The sequence below is a fragment of the Meriones unguiculatus genome, chromosome 15, assembly GCF_030254825.1.
Source record: "Meriones unguiculatus strain TT.TT164.6M chromosome 15, Bangor_MerUng_6.1, whole genome shotgun sequence".
Classification (NCBI taxonomy): Eukaryota; Metazoa; Chordata; class Mammalia; order Rodentia; family Muridae; genus Meriones; species Meriones unguiculatus.
The window spans coordinates 12,662,457-12,677,301 of NC_083362.1; the positions used below are offsets into that span (position 1 = coordinate 12,662,457).

The window sequence follows — 14,845 nt, forward strand, 5'->3', positions numbered from 1 at the left end:
TTTATAATTTCTTTCCAAATGACTGTAGGAACATGGCTGAGTAATTATATATGTCAACGCATTATGGAAACCAGTTTGATTAGCATTTTGAAGCATGTCATATTTTACACAACCACTAAATTTTCTAAAATTGGGCTGGCTTAAAAATTGCCACACATCAACTTGTATTATGTTAACTCATGGCTTTAATCATGCCTGAAGTAATTTATTTTTTTTTTCCTATTTATACCATTTCAGGTTTTTTGTTTTCACAATGGTTTGATACTTCCATTGAAGATGATTCATACTTACCAGCTAGCCAGATGCTTTATTCAATTTATTTGTTAAGTGTTAGGTTTAATTGTCATTGACTTAATTAGGGCTGGCTTTTGTTCCAGGCGGTGGAAGGCGTTTATCACCACACTTCTGACTCGGTCAGAAGATACTGTACAAACAGAGGGAAGTCAGTCCTGTCCAACACCCATGGGAGAAGAGGAGTGAGAAAGTTAAGAACATGAACTTTAATTGTGATTCATATCTTCATCAGCAGACAAGAAGCAGTCAGTCAATTTATTATCCATATGAGGATATATAAACATTGGCATATTAACAGCCTTTCCTAAGCTACTATTTGGTCTGCTTTAGCTTATTGTTATTCAGAAAATGCTTTCCTTTTTTCCGAAGAAGTCATTCTGGACAAGACTCATGAATCAAGAAATGTTCTCAGGCATGAAGCCGAAATGAAATTAAGAATATAAATGGAAGAAACAGCTCAATCCAATAAACACCCTCAAGTCATATTTAATGCTCCCAGCACTTGGGGCTGGGCGGTTACATAAGCAGAGATTAGGAGTTTGTCATCAGATCAGCCCTTGCACTGTTCTCGCTCCTCACAAGGATTCTGTTGGTTAACTGACATCATTTATGCTGCTGCTTTTAATGCCATCACTTCATTTCAGTATTTCCAGGTTTTGAACCTCGGACCAATAACTATAGCCCTACAAAAAGAATTATTAGTGATTCTGTACAAATGAATTTTAACTGAAATGGTTAAGTCTCACATTCATGAATTAGAAGAAAAATAGTTTATTATTATTTTTTGCTTGACTGTTTATGGAGTAAAAAAGATTGTACAGAATCAAGTAATTATGAGGAGAATTAATACATACACACTGAGACACTTTTTCCTACATTAGTGATACTTGTGTTGAAAAAAATTGGCTTATACCTCTACTTGCAGTTTTCAGGTAAACAAAATATTGAGCTTTTACTGCCTTTTTCTGGCAAAATCTGTCTTCAATGGCTGTCCTCAAATTACTGGCTCTTTAGAAACCAAAAGGCAGAGTCTTCTGCTAGCCCACAAAGACAATTCATTTGCAGAAGGGTGTTTGGGTTATAAGTAATCTTTCATTTTGCTGAGGATATGCACATGAGGGAAAATACAGCAATGTACTGTTTGCCATTAGGAGAGTGTATCTTTTTCTCTGACATGAACAAAGTTGCAAACTGATGCAGAAATCTACAGAAATACCTCTTAGCATAGCTCCTGCGGCCCAATAAAGCAGCCTCAAGTGGACTTTGCTTCATTCTTGAAGCTGTCTCACAGCCTGTGAGCAAACTTAGTATTTCCCAGCCTGCTGGAATGACACCAACTGTGGCAAGCGACAGATCCATTCCCAGTTTTACCACATTATACATGCACCGAGAAAAAATGATTTCAAAATTTTAATTTTTAAATTCAGTGTAATTTTCAAGCAACTTGTAACTCAACAAAATCCTTCTTGTGCATGAAGACTGCTTACGGATGTGGCTTGTTAGGGTCTGGTGAACTGATGATGCTTCTCAGCCCCATTCATAGAAGCCAATTATAAATAGTCGCTGGATACATAATTGTGGGGAAAGTGTTCTTTGCATGCTTTAATGTCCAGGTCACTTTAATCCCAAATTAAAATATGCTTCTGCTACTTATAAATGAGATACCTTCGTATCCACATCTATAGATACAGAGGCAAAGGTGTGTGGCTTTTATTCTAAAATGAACATGCCATTGTGCCATGTATTCTTGTAGAGAAACTGAGGAAAAGACAAATTTAAATGGGCCTCGTAGTAATCTACTACAGCACAGCAATCTGTTCCTTCTGCCATTTCTACTACTGGTCCCCAGTTGACACCACCTCCCCACGTCTGTGCCCACATTACCTCTGTACACTAATTAGGATCCAGCCGGAAGGCCCACATAACTATCTTGTAAGATTTACTTACATTTTCACTCATACCTACCCTCTGAGCATGGCATAATGACTCCCAAGGTCCCCCCAAAAACGATTCAGTATAAAATTAAGCTGGGCTGAAAAACAAAACAAAACAACAACAACAACAAAAACAAAAACAAAAAAAACAAAAAAAAATTGTACATTTAACCCCAAAGAGAGTAGCTCCAGTTATTCCTACAGATTTTTTTCTTTTCGATTAAGATTGTATTTCTACAAAATGGAATGAAAGATACTTAGGCTCATAAGGTAAAGAAGGCACAAGGCTGTCAGTGAAACAATGCAGATTTCTTGTCTGCTTCCATTGACTGAATACACTGATAAATAATAACGAGATCTTCTTCCACTCAAAGTCAAGTTACTTAAAAGATACTTGAGTTTCTCAGCCTCAAAACAACAGCTCGTAAATGTGGCTACGAGCTTTTGTTTCATCTGCTGGACATTTTCAGCTGTTTCGTATTTGCTAATACCTAACGGGTTCATGTCACTAACACAGCAGTATGTTGAAGTTCTTAAACACTGAGAAACATACAATGTCTAGCTGTGCATGTTCTGCAAGGGCATTTTCTAAGGAGTGGAATCGGCTCAGCGTCTTCATTCTAAGGCTTTGTCTGCATAAACACAAGCTACCTAAGGCACAGTAACCAAGAGCTCCTTCGTGAGACAAAGCCATTTCTAGAGATGCTCGATTAACTTCATCTTTTCTGTCTGTCTCCACGATCCTCTTCCTGCTCCACACCTGGGCCTGGCAACTGCTTGTTCCTTTGCTGCTGGAGCTTCCTGACTCAGTAGGACTCACAATGTGGGGATCAGGAGCATAGCTGTAGGTGCTCCGTGTATTACAAAGTAATACACGTGACTGACAAGGCAAAGCATTATCTTAGCATTGAATGTGTCAATGTCCTAATTGTCAGGAAAAGCCTTAGGATAGCTGGCATTAGTGAAAGGGTCAGGATGGGTGTCCACACTAACAGTGTGTGTTCAGATGGTAGAAGCTTTCAGAGGCCTCTGTCTCTGGGGAAAAAACTGGGTCACCAGGGTGGTAGGCAAGGATAATTCCTGGGATGGCTCAGACCTGATGTGAGCTCATGAGGGTGGTAGGCACTGGTAAACTCCTTACCATTTACTGGTAAATGCTTCCATCCTGCACCCAGGAATAGCCCTGTGGAGTTTGGTCTGGATTTTGGCCTTTGGGGAGCAGCAGGAAGCTGTTTGACTGAAATTGGACGGTCCAATTTGTGGATACTTAATTTAAAAACAACATAATATTTATATCTATTTAAAGAAACTCCTTTCATTTTGAAGATTAAAAAAAAAAAAACAAAAAAAACCCCTCAAAGACCAGTCCCTTAGAGAGAAAGAAAATCTCAGAATACATTCAGAGCTGTAGTCATTCAAGAACTTAGCATAACTTCAAACTTTAATCCTTGTTTTTAGCACGTCCAAAAATACAACACAAGTATCTCCTTCTACACAAAACAAAACTCGTGACTATTATGCCTGCATTTTATTTGTTATGAGTGGAGAAAATATCCAGTCTACGCTACGTTTATTAATACAAGACCTTACTTATAAATTAGAGGGAAGGAACTCTTTTTTAATGTCTTGGCAAAATACTGTATAATTAAAATAGAAGTTCATGTACTTTATTTGCATTGATATTGTAAGAGGGTTTTTGCTTTAAGTCCTTCAGCTCAAAAAATTAAAAAAAAAAAAAAATTCATCCTTTTGAGAACCCACAGGGAGAGCATGCTTGTGTGGCCTGAGGACTCAGTCTTGAAACTGGATCTTTCTGACAGAAAGGTATTGTGACCTCAGGAGCTCACTGGCCTTTCCGAGGTGCCCAGCTTCGGTAAGTGCACAGGGAACAAATGGCGGCCAAACGCCATGACGGGTTTTGGGCACGCATCCACTCTTATGTAACATCATGGTCCTGTGCCACAGGAATCTACATCCTTGCTCAAGGCTTTACTCCTGAAGATCTATTTTTTTTTCTAATATACCTAAGTTATTAAGACTTTTCTATACAATAAATCTGTCACTGTCCCTAACAACCAGGTAATAAATTTAGACTACTAATTACTTTTCCGAATTTTGCTTATATAATAGTGCTTAGCATTTGCTGAATTTTTTTGCGTGCCAAGAATTGTTCTAAGTCCTTTAAGCATATTAGTTTATTTAGCCCTCACTTGAATAATTAATCCTATGAGTCAAATGCTATTATTATTGCTATTTAACAGACTCAGAAGCCCAGGCAGCGTTATGTAAGACCTGGGAGTCTCACTTTGAGCCACCGCGCTCTACTGATTCACATGCTGGATTTCCAAACCTAAAATTATTCTGTGAATAATAATAAAAGAAGCCCATATGAAATAAGCCTGCTTAGCAGTTGATCCCATTCGAAATAAAACTGATGAAAGTTTTACAGCACTGTCTGTGTGCCAAACCTGTTTTTAGCACTTTATAGATAGATTAAACTATTTCATCGGTACCCCCATCCCTTTGAGGTAGGTCCCATTTTTATCCCTACTATATAGAAAGAGAAATCGAGACAACAGAGACTGAGTAATTTACCAATCGGCACTCACTTCGTACAGGACAGAAATTCAAAGGGAGAAAAAACAAACAAATAAACAAAAAAAAAAAACAAAACAAAACCTGCTAGCTACTATAAATGGTTCTGCACTCTCGTTCTGTCATGGCTGGTTTGCTCTGAGCAAGTTGATGTTTTTTGTTTTTTTTTTTTTGTTGTTGTTTTCTAAATCTCAATAGTGTTGATTATAAATAAAAGGTGGGAAATTCTATAGTCATAAAAGTCCCTTCAAGAACTCTTATTGATTAGATAAAAAAAATCCTGAAAAATTACATAAGGTCATATTTACGCCAGTTGATACACTAAGACACAAACTTTGGTTTTCTGCCTGACTGGAGCCTAGCATCTCTCTGCATATCTCTCTGAGTGGCCCTCTAAAGGCATCTAATCAGAAGCGAAGGAGGGAAAGGGATTGTAATAGTCTTCAAAATTTATAATTATACATCATCATTTACCAGCATGTCTAAATCTTTATAAAACAAACAAACAAACAAACAAAAAAAAAAACTGAAACGGCCTAGCTCTACCATTCACCAGCTGTAGAGCCCTGGGTATTACTCCATCCCTCTGTCCCAGGCCCTTTCTCTGTACACAGGGGATAGTAACTCACACAGGCTCACTGATGTGCTCATGAAGCTGGTAGATAAATACCTGGCCTGCAGTAGATGATGAGAAAAAAGTCAGGGTTGTTATCGCAGTGGATGGTAAGATTTTGACTCCCAGCAGTACCTATGGGGGATGGCTTGATACTGAGCTAGTTTTAGGCTAGTTAAGGATTTAACTTCAGGAGACCTCTATGCATGAAATTAACGTGGAAGGTTAGTGTTTATTTAATCTGATCGATATTAGTAAGCAATCAGTAACAGTAACTGCAGTCAGTCATTTAGGCTGAATTTTCTGGATTTCAAGGGGAAATTTTTATTCTGTCCATCCCTCCTTAGTCAACCTAAGAGAAAGTAACTTTATAATTTGTTAAATATCATTGTGTTGCATTTTCTCAGGGCTGGAAACAGCACTGAAGGATATCAGGGCCCATTTTTAACTTTTAAATAACATACTCTCTAAGGGTAGAGTGAAAGTACAAGTTACCGAGGTGGAGTATTGTATTTGTGTGTCTCTTATTTGTTAGAAACTCACTTTTGCCTTATAGAAAATTCAGTAAATTAACCCAGTGATTCAACCTAAGTTATTAGCTTAATGTGATTGTCTGAATAAACATTAGGTCCATTTAAATTTTATTACAGAAAGTTATAGCGGAAGTTTATGGAACATATCACTCTTCCTTAAGTTGTGTATATAAATATAAAGATTGTATCCAGCATAATTCCTATACCCTGAATTTAAGTTAAGCTTTTAGAGCTGAAGGGGATCACAGAGATTACATCTTTCACCAGTGGCCAAGAAGGATTAAGTGATTTGTCTGTGGTTCTGCAGATAATGAATAACCACCCCAGATTGCAGAAGCCTGGGGTGGGGTCTTTTTGCTGCAGCTGGCAGAAGGTACGTCTCAACGGTAGCAATGACAACTGGCTCTGTGTTGAATTAACTGCCTCTTCAGGATTTCTGCTCAGCTCTGCCCTCGAACCCCTGCTCTTTCTGCCTGCTCTGTAGTTCCCCTTTGAGCTGTGTGGGTTGCATTAACCTAATCATACGGATCTGATAGTGGAGGCCTGTGCTTATGCTGTTCAGAGCTTCAGAGTTAGCAAACGCCATGAGCTCCTTCCACGCCTTGTACAGTAGGGATGGTCAGCCATGAGGAGACACAAGCACATGTGTGAGGTGCTTTTCTCTAAAAGCAGTGTGTTCATCTTCTGCAGTGAGTCTCAGGTCACACCCAAAGCAAGATGGAGCAGAACTGTAAGTCATTCTGTTTTCTGGTCTTGAAAATTGACTGACAATGTAAACCATTCCTGAATCATTATAACACCACCGTGTGGCTTCCATCAGCCAGAGACGCAAGACCATGAACCTAATAGAGAAAATAGAAAAGTGTGTGGGTGGGAAGGGGCCCCTGGCATCCCAGGACATTAAGCTTGAGCTTAACTACAAGCATTATAGGAAACAATTATTCAAGGTTTACATTGAGAGAGAGATTCCCAAGGGCCACATACTTCCCTCTGTCTTCAAGTTAAAAACGTCCTGGAAATGGGCACACTCACACCCTCTGTCATACTGTGATACGAGAACATTTTGGATTAATGAGAGAAGTTGTTAGCTGTCTACTATGCTCTAGAATCATGAGTTCCCAGGCAAAACGAGGCGATATTGTGTTTAACTATTTGGAAGCGCTTTTTTATTATTATTAAAAAGATTTTAAATATTAATGTTGTTTTCCATACAGGCGTGATAATACTCAGTGACGCATGGTGGACTTGGTGTCGTGAGTTTAGGAATGTAACGATCCAGTCTAGTCGCTGACGCCCTGCAGGCTTCACATACCCTGATAGCAGAATTCGAATATTCTTTTAAAAAATAGAGTCCTCTGGAGAGCCTGGGAGCAGAGCGGTCGAGGCACAGGGAGTCCTCTTTCCCGAGTACCCGTGCTTTGGGCTTTGACTCCACCTAGAAAGATCAGTTCTAAGAGAACTGACCCAAACGCTTCTAGGTTCCGGAAGAGGGTTGAAATAAGAAGCTCACCACCCATTCTCAAGCAGCTATGGAAGAGGTCAGCAGCAGGGGGCAGGGAAGTCGGGCGGGCAAAGAAAAATGGGGGTAAAGTGCAGAGTTACTGTCAAAAATATATCATTTTGATCCTAAGAAAATTAAGAGAATTTCATCTAATGAACTAGATTGTGATCTTTTAATACATTTGGTCTTCATGGAGTGTACAATCACCATCGGACAGAAAAAGATGACTTTGCTTTTAAAAAAAAAATCTGATGGAGTTATCTACAGGAATCCTGTGAACGCAATTCAAGGATAACATTCTGCAGCTCTTTGGATATTGAATGGTTTCCTCGGACCTGTCCACAGGGGACTCGGGGTGGGGGCTGGGGCTTTTAATGCAGGGGTTTGGTGAGACTCTACCAGCGTCTCTCCTTTCCGGGCCCACCTCCCGCTAGGTGGGAGAGTTTTCCGGTTCAGGGTCCTCTTCCCCTGGGGTGTGAGACCTGGATATCAGAAAGAGTTTCTCCTTGTTTGTAAACTGCCTCTGCGCAGACGGAGGCTGCTCTGCCCTAGTTGGCTCTGCACTGGGACCCTCCGGGGAGCTGTGCTCTGTGCCCGGATCGGAGGCATCCACACTCTCTAGCCTTTTCCTGGCCACCACGTCCACGACCGACTCCACGGAGGTGTCAGCCTCCCTCAGAGGGGTGTAGCCCTTATTGCTGCTGGACTGGTCATCCGACTGAGAGCTGTGGGAGTCCCGCCGGACGCGGGGCGAGTCCTTGGGGGACGGAGGGAGCGAGGGCGTGGCGGCTGTATCGGGAGGGCTGGGGTCCGGGTCTGCCGCCCGCGGGGAGGGCGGGGGTTCGGGCGACGGTGGCGTCCGGTAGTCCGGGAGCCCGCTGGTGCTGCGGCGCCGCCAGGCCGCGTACCTGCAGGTCCTGGGCAGGCGGCCACCCTGCCCCCTGGCGGTGCGTGCTGGCGCCGCTCCCTCGGGCGCCTCCGGCTCGCAGGACGCCCAGCTCGCGCCGCCCTCGGCTCCCCGGAGGTCGGTCAGGCTCAGGTCCAGTTCTCCCCTAGGGAGATCCCGGGAGCCGCGTTCCCCGGGCGGCCCGTGCCAGCTGCAGCTGGCGCCCTCCGAGTCCCGGTCTCTGTCCCGGTCCCCTTGCAAAGGCAGCAGCGCGAAGGCGCTCAGCGACGAGCCCACGAGGGAGCTGGCGGTGCTCTGGCGCCCCCAACTCCCGGTTGGGCTGCAAGGCGCCGGGCTGCTGCCTCCGCTGGCGGCCGCGGTGACAGTGGCGGTGGCCGCAGCCACCGTGGCAACGGTGGTCCGGCGACGGCCAGCTCCCCCGGAGCGCTCGCGGTAGATGCTGTACACCGCCTCGGCCAGGCTCGGGGGCTCCCGCGGACGGCGCGGAGACGACGCCAGGTCCGGCGGGGACCCTGCTTCCCGGGTCCCACCGCCTCCACCCCCCAGCCCGACGGGGTGGGGCCAGGAGCCCCTGGCCAGCATCGCAGCAGCCCCGAAGGCGTCTGCAGAGCCCGCGCAGCTGCCGGGCTTCAGCTCCAGGCCCCGGGATTGCACGTAGCTGAGAAAGCCGTTGAGCGGCGCTGTCCCCGGGGGCGCGGAGCTGGGGGCGGCGGCGGAGGAGGAGGCCGCGGCCGCCGCAGCCGCAGCTGCCGCCGCCGCCAGATCTTTGGCGCGGAGGCTGTGCACGTCGATGACCGTTGAGTAGAGGTCCCGCAGGTTGATGATCTTCGTCTTCTTGTCCCTGTTCTCATGGAGCACTGCGTTGGCGCAGATGAAGAGGAAGATGCCGATGCCCATGATGAGGGGCCCAAAGACCTTGAGCTTGTCTGAGTGCAAGTAGCCTGAGAAGATTCGGAAGAAGAAGCCCACCGACGTGGGGGAGGAGGAGGAGGAGGAAGAGGTGGCTGCAGATCGAGCAGGAGGCGAACTCCTGGGCCCGCCCACAGAACTGGCGTTGACACCCCCTGGGGTCCCGGGGTGGCTCCTCGTCGGTTTTTTGCTGCCACTGCTGCTGTTGCCGGAGGTCGCAATGAGGTGGCTGCTGCCCACGGGCAGCAACTGCTTGCTCCCGCCTCTGCTGACTGTGTTGGCTTTCGGCCAGTAGCCCACCACGGCCATGGCTATGCCCACCAGCAGCACTAGGATCCCGCAAAGGGCAATGAGCCCCGAGATGGAGCAAAGCTTCAGCCTGCCTTTCACCACCACCACGTCGTTTTTGCGCCTCTTCTTGGCTTTCTTCTTGCGCTTAGGGACCTGGCTGGGGGGCCGGAGGGGGTCCTGCTTTCTGGCGGATATCCTCAGTAGGCCACCGGTGGCGATCATGGCGAACTGGTGCGGTGCTAGGGCTAGCCCCTAGGGCTGGGGCCGAAGCTTGCGCAGGAGGAGCGCTAGCTGCCCACTAGCTGCTTGGTCACCTCCTCCTGCAGCGAAGCAGAGGAACACAGTCAGAGGGTGCAGGCTTGGCTGCAGCAACAGCCCACGTGCCAGGACTGCCCCTGCTCCTGGAGCCAACTCCAGGTGTGTCTCCACCCCCGCCCCCAAGGCCAAGAGCTGTGTGCACAGACCGGAGCTGGGTGTTACGGAAGGGGAAGGTGACTTGGACAGGTTTGAGAGAAAAGCTTTCCCCTCTCCCCACCCCATCCCCCACATGTTCCAAGCATGACCTCCTCAGCGCTGCTCCTCTGAAAGCTTCCTGGCTGGCAGCCAGTGGGATTCCTACCATCCTTATAAACCCCAAGGATGTGGGGACGCAAAGTAGTGTTTGAGGACTTTCTCAGTCAGCCTTCTCCCGCCCCCCTGTTCCTCACCACAATGGAAAAGTTTCCCAAAGGAAGGGCCCTGGAGCGCCAGGCCTCTGCGCCTGGAATTTGCCCAAGCCGGGGCCCAAAGTCACTAAACAGTTCTGAAAGTTACTACTGTATAAAAAGAAAGGAATTCATTTCCCAGGATGAGAGTGAAACACCACGCGCTGGCAGGATGGCTTGCTTCAGATAAATGACGCGGTTCATTACCCAGAAAATCCCAGCGACATTACTTCAATACCAACAACAAATCTTTCCACAAAGTTGTCTCTTGGCTACTCTGATCCTCAGGCAGTAGGTAGCAGAGCCCTCTCCCAGTCCTCCCATCTCCACTCTGCAACATCTGGACAGCTTCTTGGTGTGGAATATTTCCTTTTAGGTAACTGTTATGTAACCAAGCTCTTCCTTCTGCCTTTCTCTCCTCCCCTGGAGGAACTCCCTTTAAAGGTATCCTGCGCTAGATTTCATCAGGGAATATGAGAAGCCCTCTGGAATCTCCCCGAGAAACACCATTCTCTAGTACGGGAAAATGACAATATTAAAAAAAAAATAACAGGAAACTGGCACGATAGCCTTCTGACCCTTTATTGATGTACCAACAACATTATACAGAGTCCCAGTGCTCAAATGGACAGGCAATTACCTAGGTAAAGCAGTCTAGACAATGATGATTTATAGAAAGGCATTTCTACAAATAAAAGCTGTTTTCTTCATTCTTTGCTCAGACGGTCATTTTTATGGGGAAGAGGAGGGATGGCAACAGAGGTCTAGGTCTGGGAAGGTTTGGGGGATGTTGGCTGTAGGTAGGTAAGTCTAAGTAGGTACAAGAATGGTTGCCAGCTTGTAGCTGTCTGTGGGCTCTTAGAATTCCAGTCCTGCTGGGTCCTCAGAGTGCATTCTCTGCTGTTCCCTCCTGCAATAGAAATGCTGAAAATTAAGGCCATTATGTGGCTCTTAAAGACACAGATGGCCATCATTGGCCTTTGGGCATATGATCCTTTCAAGTCAGTTCATGTGGTAGAATAAATTATCCTTTGAAAATGTAAGTTACTTGGGTAGAAATTTGCTTTTAATTGGTGCTTGGATGAAGAGCTCTGGCCCCTGATTCCTTCAGCATGTCGATCTGGGTAGAGCGTCTTGCCCACATGGGCAAGCAAATGACAGTCATTTTTTTTTTTTAATATTGTTTGCAAGTCGGTATTTCTTTGGAACTTGGTTGGAATTAAGTAGAGAAATTCTAAGTGGTTTAAGGGAGGAGTCAATGGTGAGGCTACATCTGTAAACCTTTAAGATTTGTTGTTGTTTTATTTGTTTTAAAGATCCTGTACCAGTAAGCATAAACACTGCACACACAGGAGACTGCCTCCATGTTTATATTTATGACATGGTTCTCACATAGATATTGCTGTTTTAGTTCAACTGTGGGCTCCAGTGTCTTTAAGCAATCTCGAGGTCTTAACTGGCTTCAAGAGACTTTAAGGTCCAAGCATTTTAGAAACAAAGGCAGCTTCAGCCAGCAGGGGGGTTCTCAGAAGAGCCGCGGGCAGCCCCGGTTTTCTGATCAGGTGCCCCCAGGTGCGGGATGTCTCAGAAAAGGAAAGCACCATTTCTGTAACCCCTTCCTCTGAGAGCCAGGTTTACATCCAGCAGAACACAAGGGAAGTTGGCCTGGATGTCGACGACCGTTTACAGAGAAGAAATCTAAACTAGTTTAATAGCTAGTAGTTAGTTCCCTGGTTTATTGTGCTTTCAGCCCTCTCGAAAGATGAACTCCTTTTCAGAGGACCTCGATCTGACACAGAACAGTGACAAAGGTCAGGTGGCACGGAAAAGCCCCCTTTGAGGCTTTCCTTGGACCTAAGGAAAGAAAACAAACTTAGCAGTGGATGCCCTCTGCCTTCGCAACTGGCTGCCTGGCGCGAGTCCTGCCTTGGATAAGGAATGGAGGATGGGGAAATGAAATGAGGGATGTCTAAAAATACAACTGCTTCCAAGAGACAGGAGATTCAAGTTCTCCGCTCGTGATGGATAGAGCCCGGCATCGGAGACTCGGAGCCCCAGGCTCCGCACGATGCTGCGCCCAACACCCGACCCAGGTCCTTGACCCCGAGCCCCTGGCCCGCAGAGCCCCGAGTCTCTTGCCCTTGCTTTAGTCTAGTCACATGAGTGCAGCAGCTGCGAGTCCGCCTCTGGAGGGAGGACTGGCTGGAGCGAAGTGAAGGCAACCCCCAACTCGCCTTTTCCGGGCAGCGCAGCCCTGGTAGCAAGCCCGGGAGAACACCTGGCTCAGAAAGCCATCCAAGGGGCCTGGGCTCAGGGACAGGAGGGCTGGTGAAGGGAGCTCGGAGGCCGGGGATTGACAGAATTGCTCAAAATGGAGGCACTGTAAGCAAACAATAATCGCTCACTTACCCAGGGAGACCGGGGCAGCTCGGGAGACACAAAGAACCATGGAGAAACTTTTCAGCCCGAGCCGACGGCGGAGCGCAGGGACAGCGCCCCGGAGCCCAGGGCGCGGGAGGATGTGGACAGCCCGGCGGGGACGAACCTGCGCCAGGGGTTCGCAGTCCCCTCGGGCGCGGTGGCGGGAGCCATTTCCAAGAGTTTCCAAGAAGTGTCAGGTCCTCCGTATCCCGCGCCGCCCGGAGCCCTTCTTCCCCGGGGCGCGCCTCCTCGGCCGCCGCCGGTCCCTCCCGCCGCGCTCCCCGCCGGCCCCTGCGGCCGCGCGCTCCCCGGCCCTGCGCCTCTTTTGTGTGGCTGCGGCGCGCCGGGCTCCGCCGGGTGGAGTTGAGCCCGCGGCGGCTGCTCCGGGCGGCCGGACTGGCGGCTGTTGCTAAGAGACCGGAGCCATGACACAGGAAAATTGCGGCAGGATGGCAGTCGGTACGCGGCCGGGCTGGGCTAGTCAGGGGCGCCCCCGCCCCCCGTCCCGCCCCCCCCCCCGCTCCAGCCCCTCCCCCGCCTCCTCTCCAGCCCGTGGCCCGTCCCTTCGGAAGAGGCTTGTCCCCCTTCCCGGAGGGTAGTCAGGGGAGACCACACCTGCACCGCGCGTTTGAGCCGGGTCGGGGCGCGATCGCGCCAGGCAGGGTGCTGGATGCCGCCGAAAGGCCACTTGGCCTCAGCTCACAGCTTCTTTCTTTTTCTCCCAACTACCTGTCTGAGCACCAAGCCTGAAAAGATCCGAAGAAAGGCTAGCCCCTCCCTCCCAGGGAGTCCCTCATTAGGATCTGAGGGATGGTGACCCCCAGAGCCAGGTTCCTGTTCCTTCCAGCCAACACCACGGCCAGCACCCCCCCCCCTCACCCCCCCCCCCATGCTCCTGTTCTTCTCTTTCTTTCTTTCTTTCTTTCTTTCTTTCTTTCTTTCTTTCTTTCTTTCTTTCTTCCTTCCTTCCTTCCTTCCTTCCTTCCTTCCTTCCTTCCTTTCTTTCTTTCTTCCTTTCTTCCTTCCTTCCTTCCTTTCTTTCTTTCTTTCTTTCTTTCTTTCTTTCTTTCTTTCTTTCTTTCTTTCTTTCTTTTTCTTTCTTTCTCTTTCGCCCCTACTTTATAGTGTACGTGGCCTCGCCCCCCTGCCCCCACCTACACTTGGGAGTTGGCAGTATGGATGCCCCAAGAACACAGTAAGCTGTCCTCCTTCGAACCCGGTTGGGGAGGGCCAGAGCGCATCCCTGGACTCATGGAAACCTCTGTCAGATGCTATTGCAGTTCAGGGGAACTGGGCTGTGTAACTGGCCTCAGGGGACCTCAGCAGCTCCCTGGGACGTGGGCAGCTGGGGCTCATTTGAGGTAAGATAGACTTGGAGGTGCTCCCTTAAGCAGGCTCTGCAGTTCCTACCCTCTGAGGTAACCCAAGCCTTCAAAGGGAGACTCATTCTTCGGGAATGGGAATCAGGGAGAGGTGGGGGTAGGGAGGTTGTCCAAACTCTCTACGTCATTTGGAAAGGAGAGAAGAGCACATACACCACACACACACACACACACACACACACACACACACACACACACGAGAGGGGAGGGAGGGAGAGAGAGAGAGATCCTAATCCTATTTCTTATCTCCCTTCTCTCAATTGCATAGTAGAAATGACAGGGAAAAGAATTTTCAAATGGAATTTCCCCCACGGAGTGTTGAGGAAGTTAGAAAGATTTCAATTAGTTATTAAAATGAGGTGGCCAGGCTTCAGGGAGAGAGGATTAGAAAAGCTGATAAAAACCAAGACTGTCGAAGATTTGGCATCCAAGCAAGGACATTTTGGTGGTGACTATTATGGAGGGTGTTGTTGAGTGTCCAAGGGTTTAGCCTCAATGCTGTGCTAAAGGTATATAGCATATACTGTGAAAAAGAACAACAAAGAAACTAAGTATACAGGTAAAGAAGGTGAATAATAATCAATGAAATGGGGGTGGAAGTGGTGGGGGATGGGAGGGGAGAGAGGGAATATGAAACCTAAAAGAAGCCATCACCTGAATATTTAAAAGGTGGCCGCTGTCATCTTTTTCGAAACCCGTGGAACTGAGCTATGACGAGAGCTTCAACCTGATCTCCTTCCATGTATGCTAACTCAGTGCCA

The 14,845-nt window shown here is 47.6% G+C and overlaps 1 protein-coding gene across 1 annotated transcript; it reads right to left on the reverse strand.

The window, feature by feature from the left end:
• Positions 1–1,060: 1,060 nt before the first annotated feature.
• On the reverse strand, positions 1,061–12,829 carry Tmem200c (transmembrane protein 200C). Its single transcript, XM_021658421.2, has 2 exons — positions 12,691–12,829; positions 1,061–9,897 (listed from the first exon to the last, which is right to left on the reverse strand). Exon 2 carries the CDS (start codon positions 9,797–9,799, stop codon positions 7,901–7,903), a length of 1,899 nt encoding a protein of 632 aa, XP_021514096.1. The 5' UTR covers positions 9,800–9,897; positions 12,691–12,829; the 3' UTR covers positions 1,061–7,900.
• Between the last annotated feature and the right edge of the window lie 2,016 nt (positions 12,830–14,845).

What these genes read in the sequence shown, in the direction of transcription:
- Tmem200c (XM_021658421.2), bottom strand. Translation starts at nt 9,799, where the DNA reads ATGATCGCCACCGGTGGCCTACTGAGGATATCCGCCAGAAAGCAGGAC.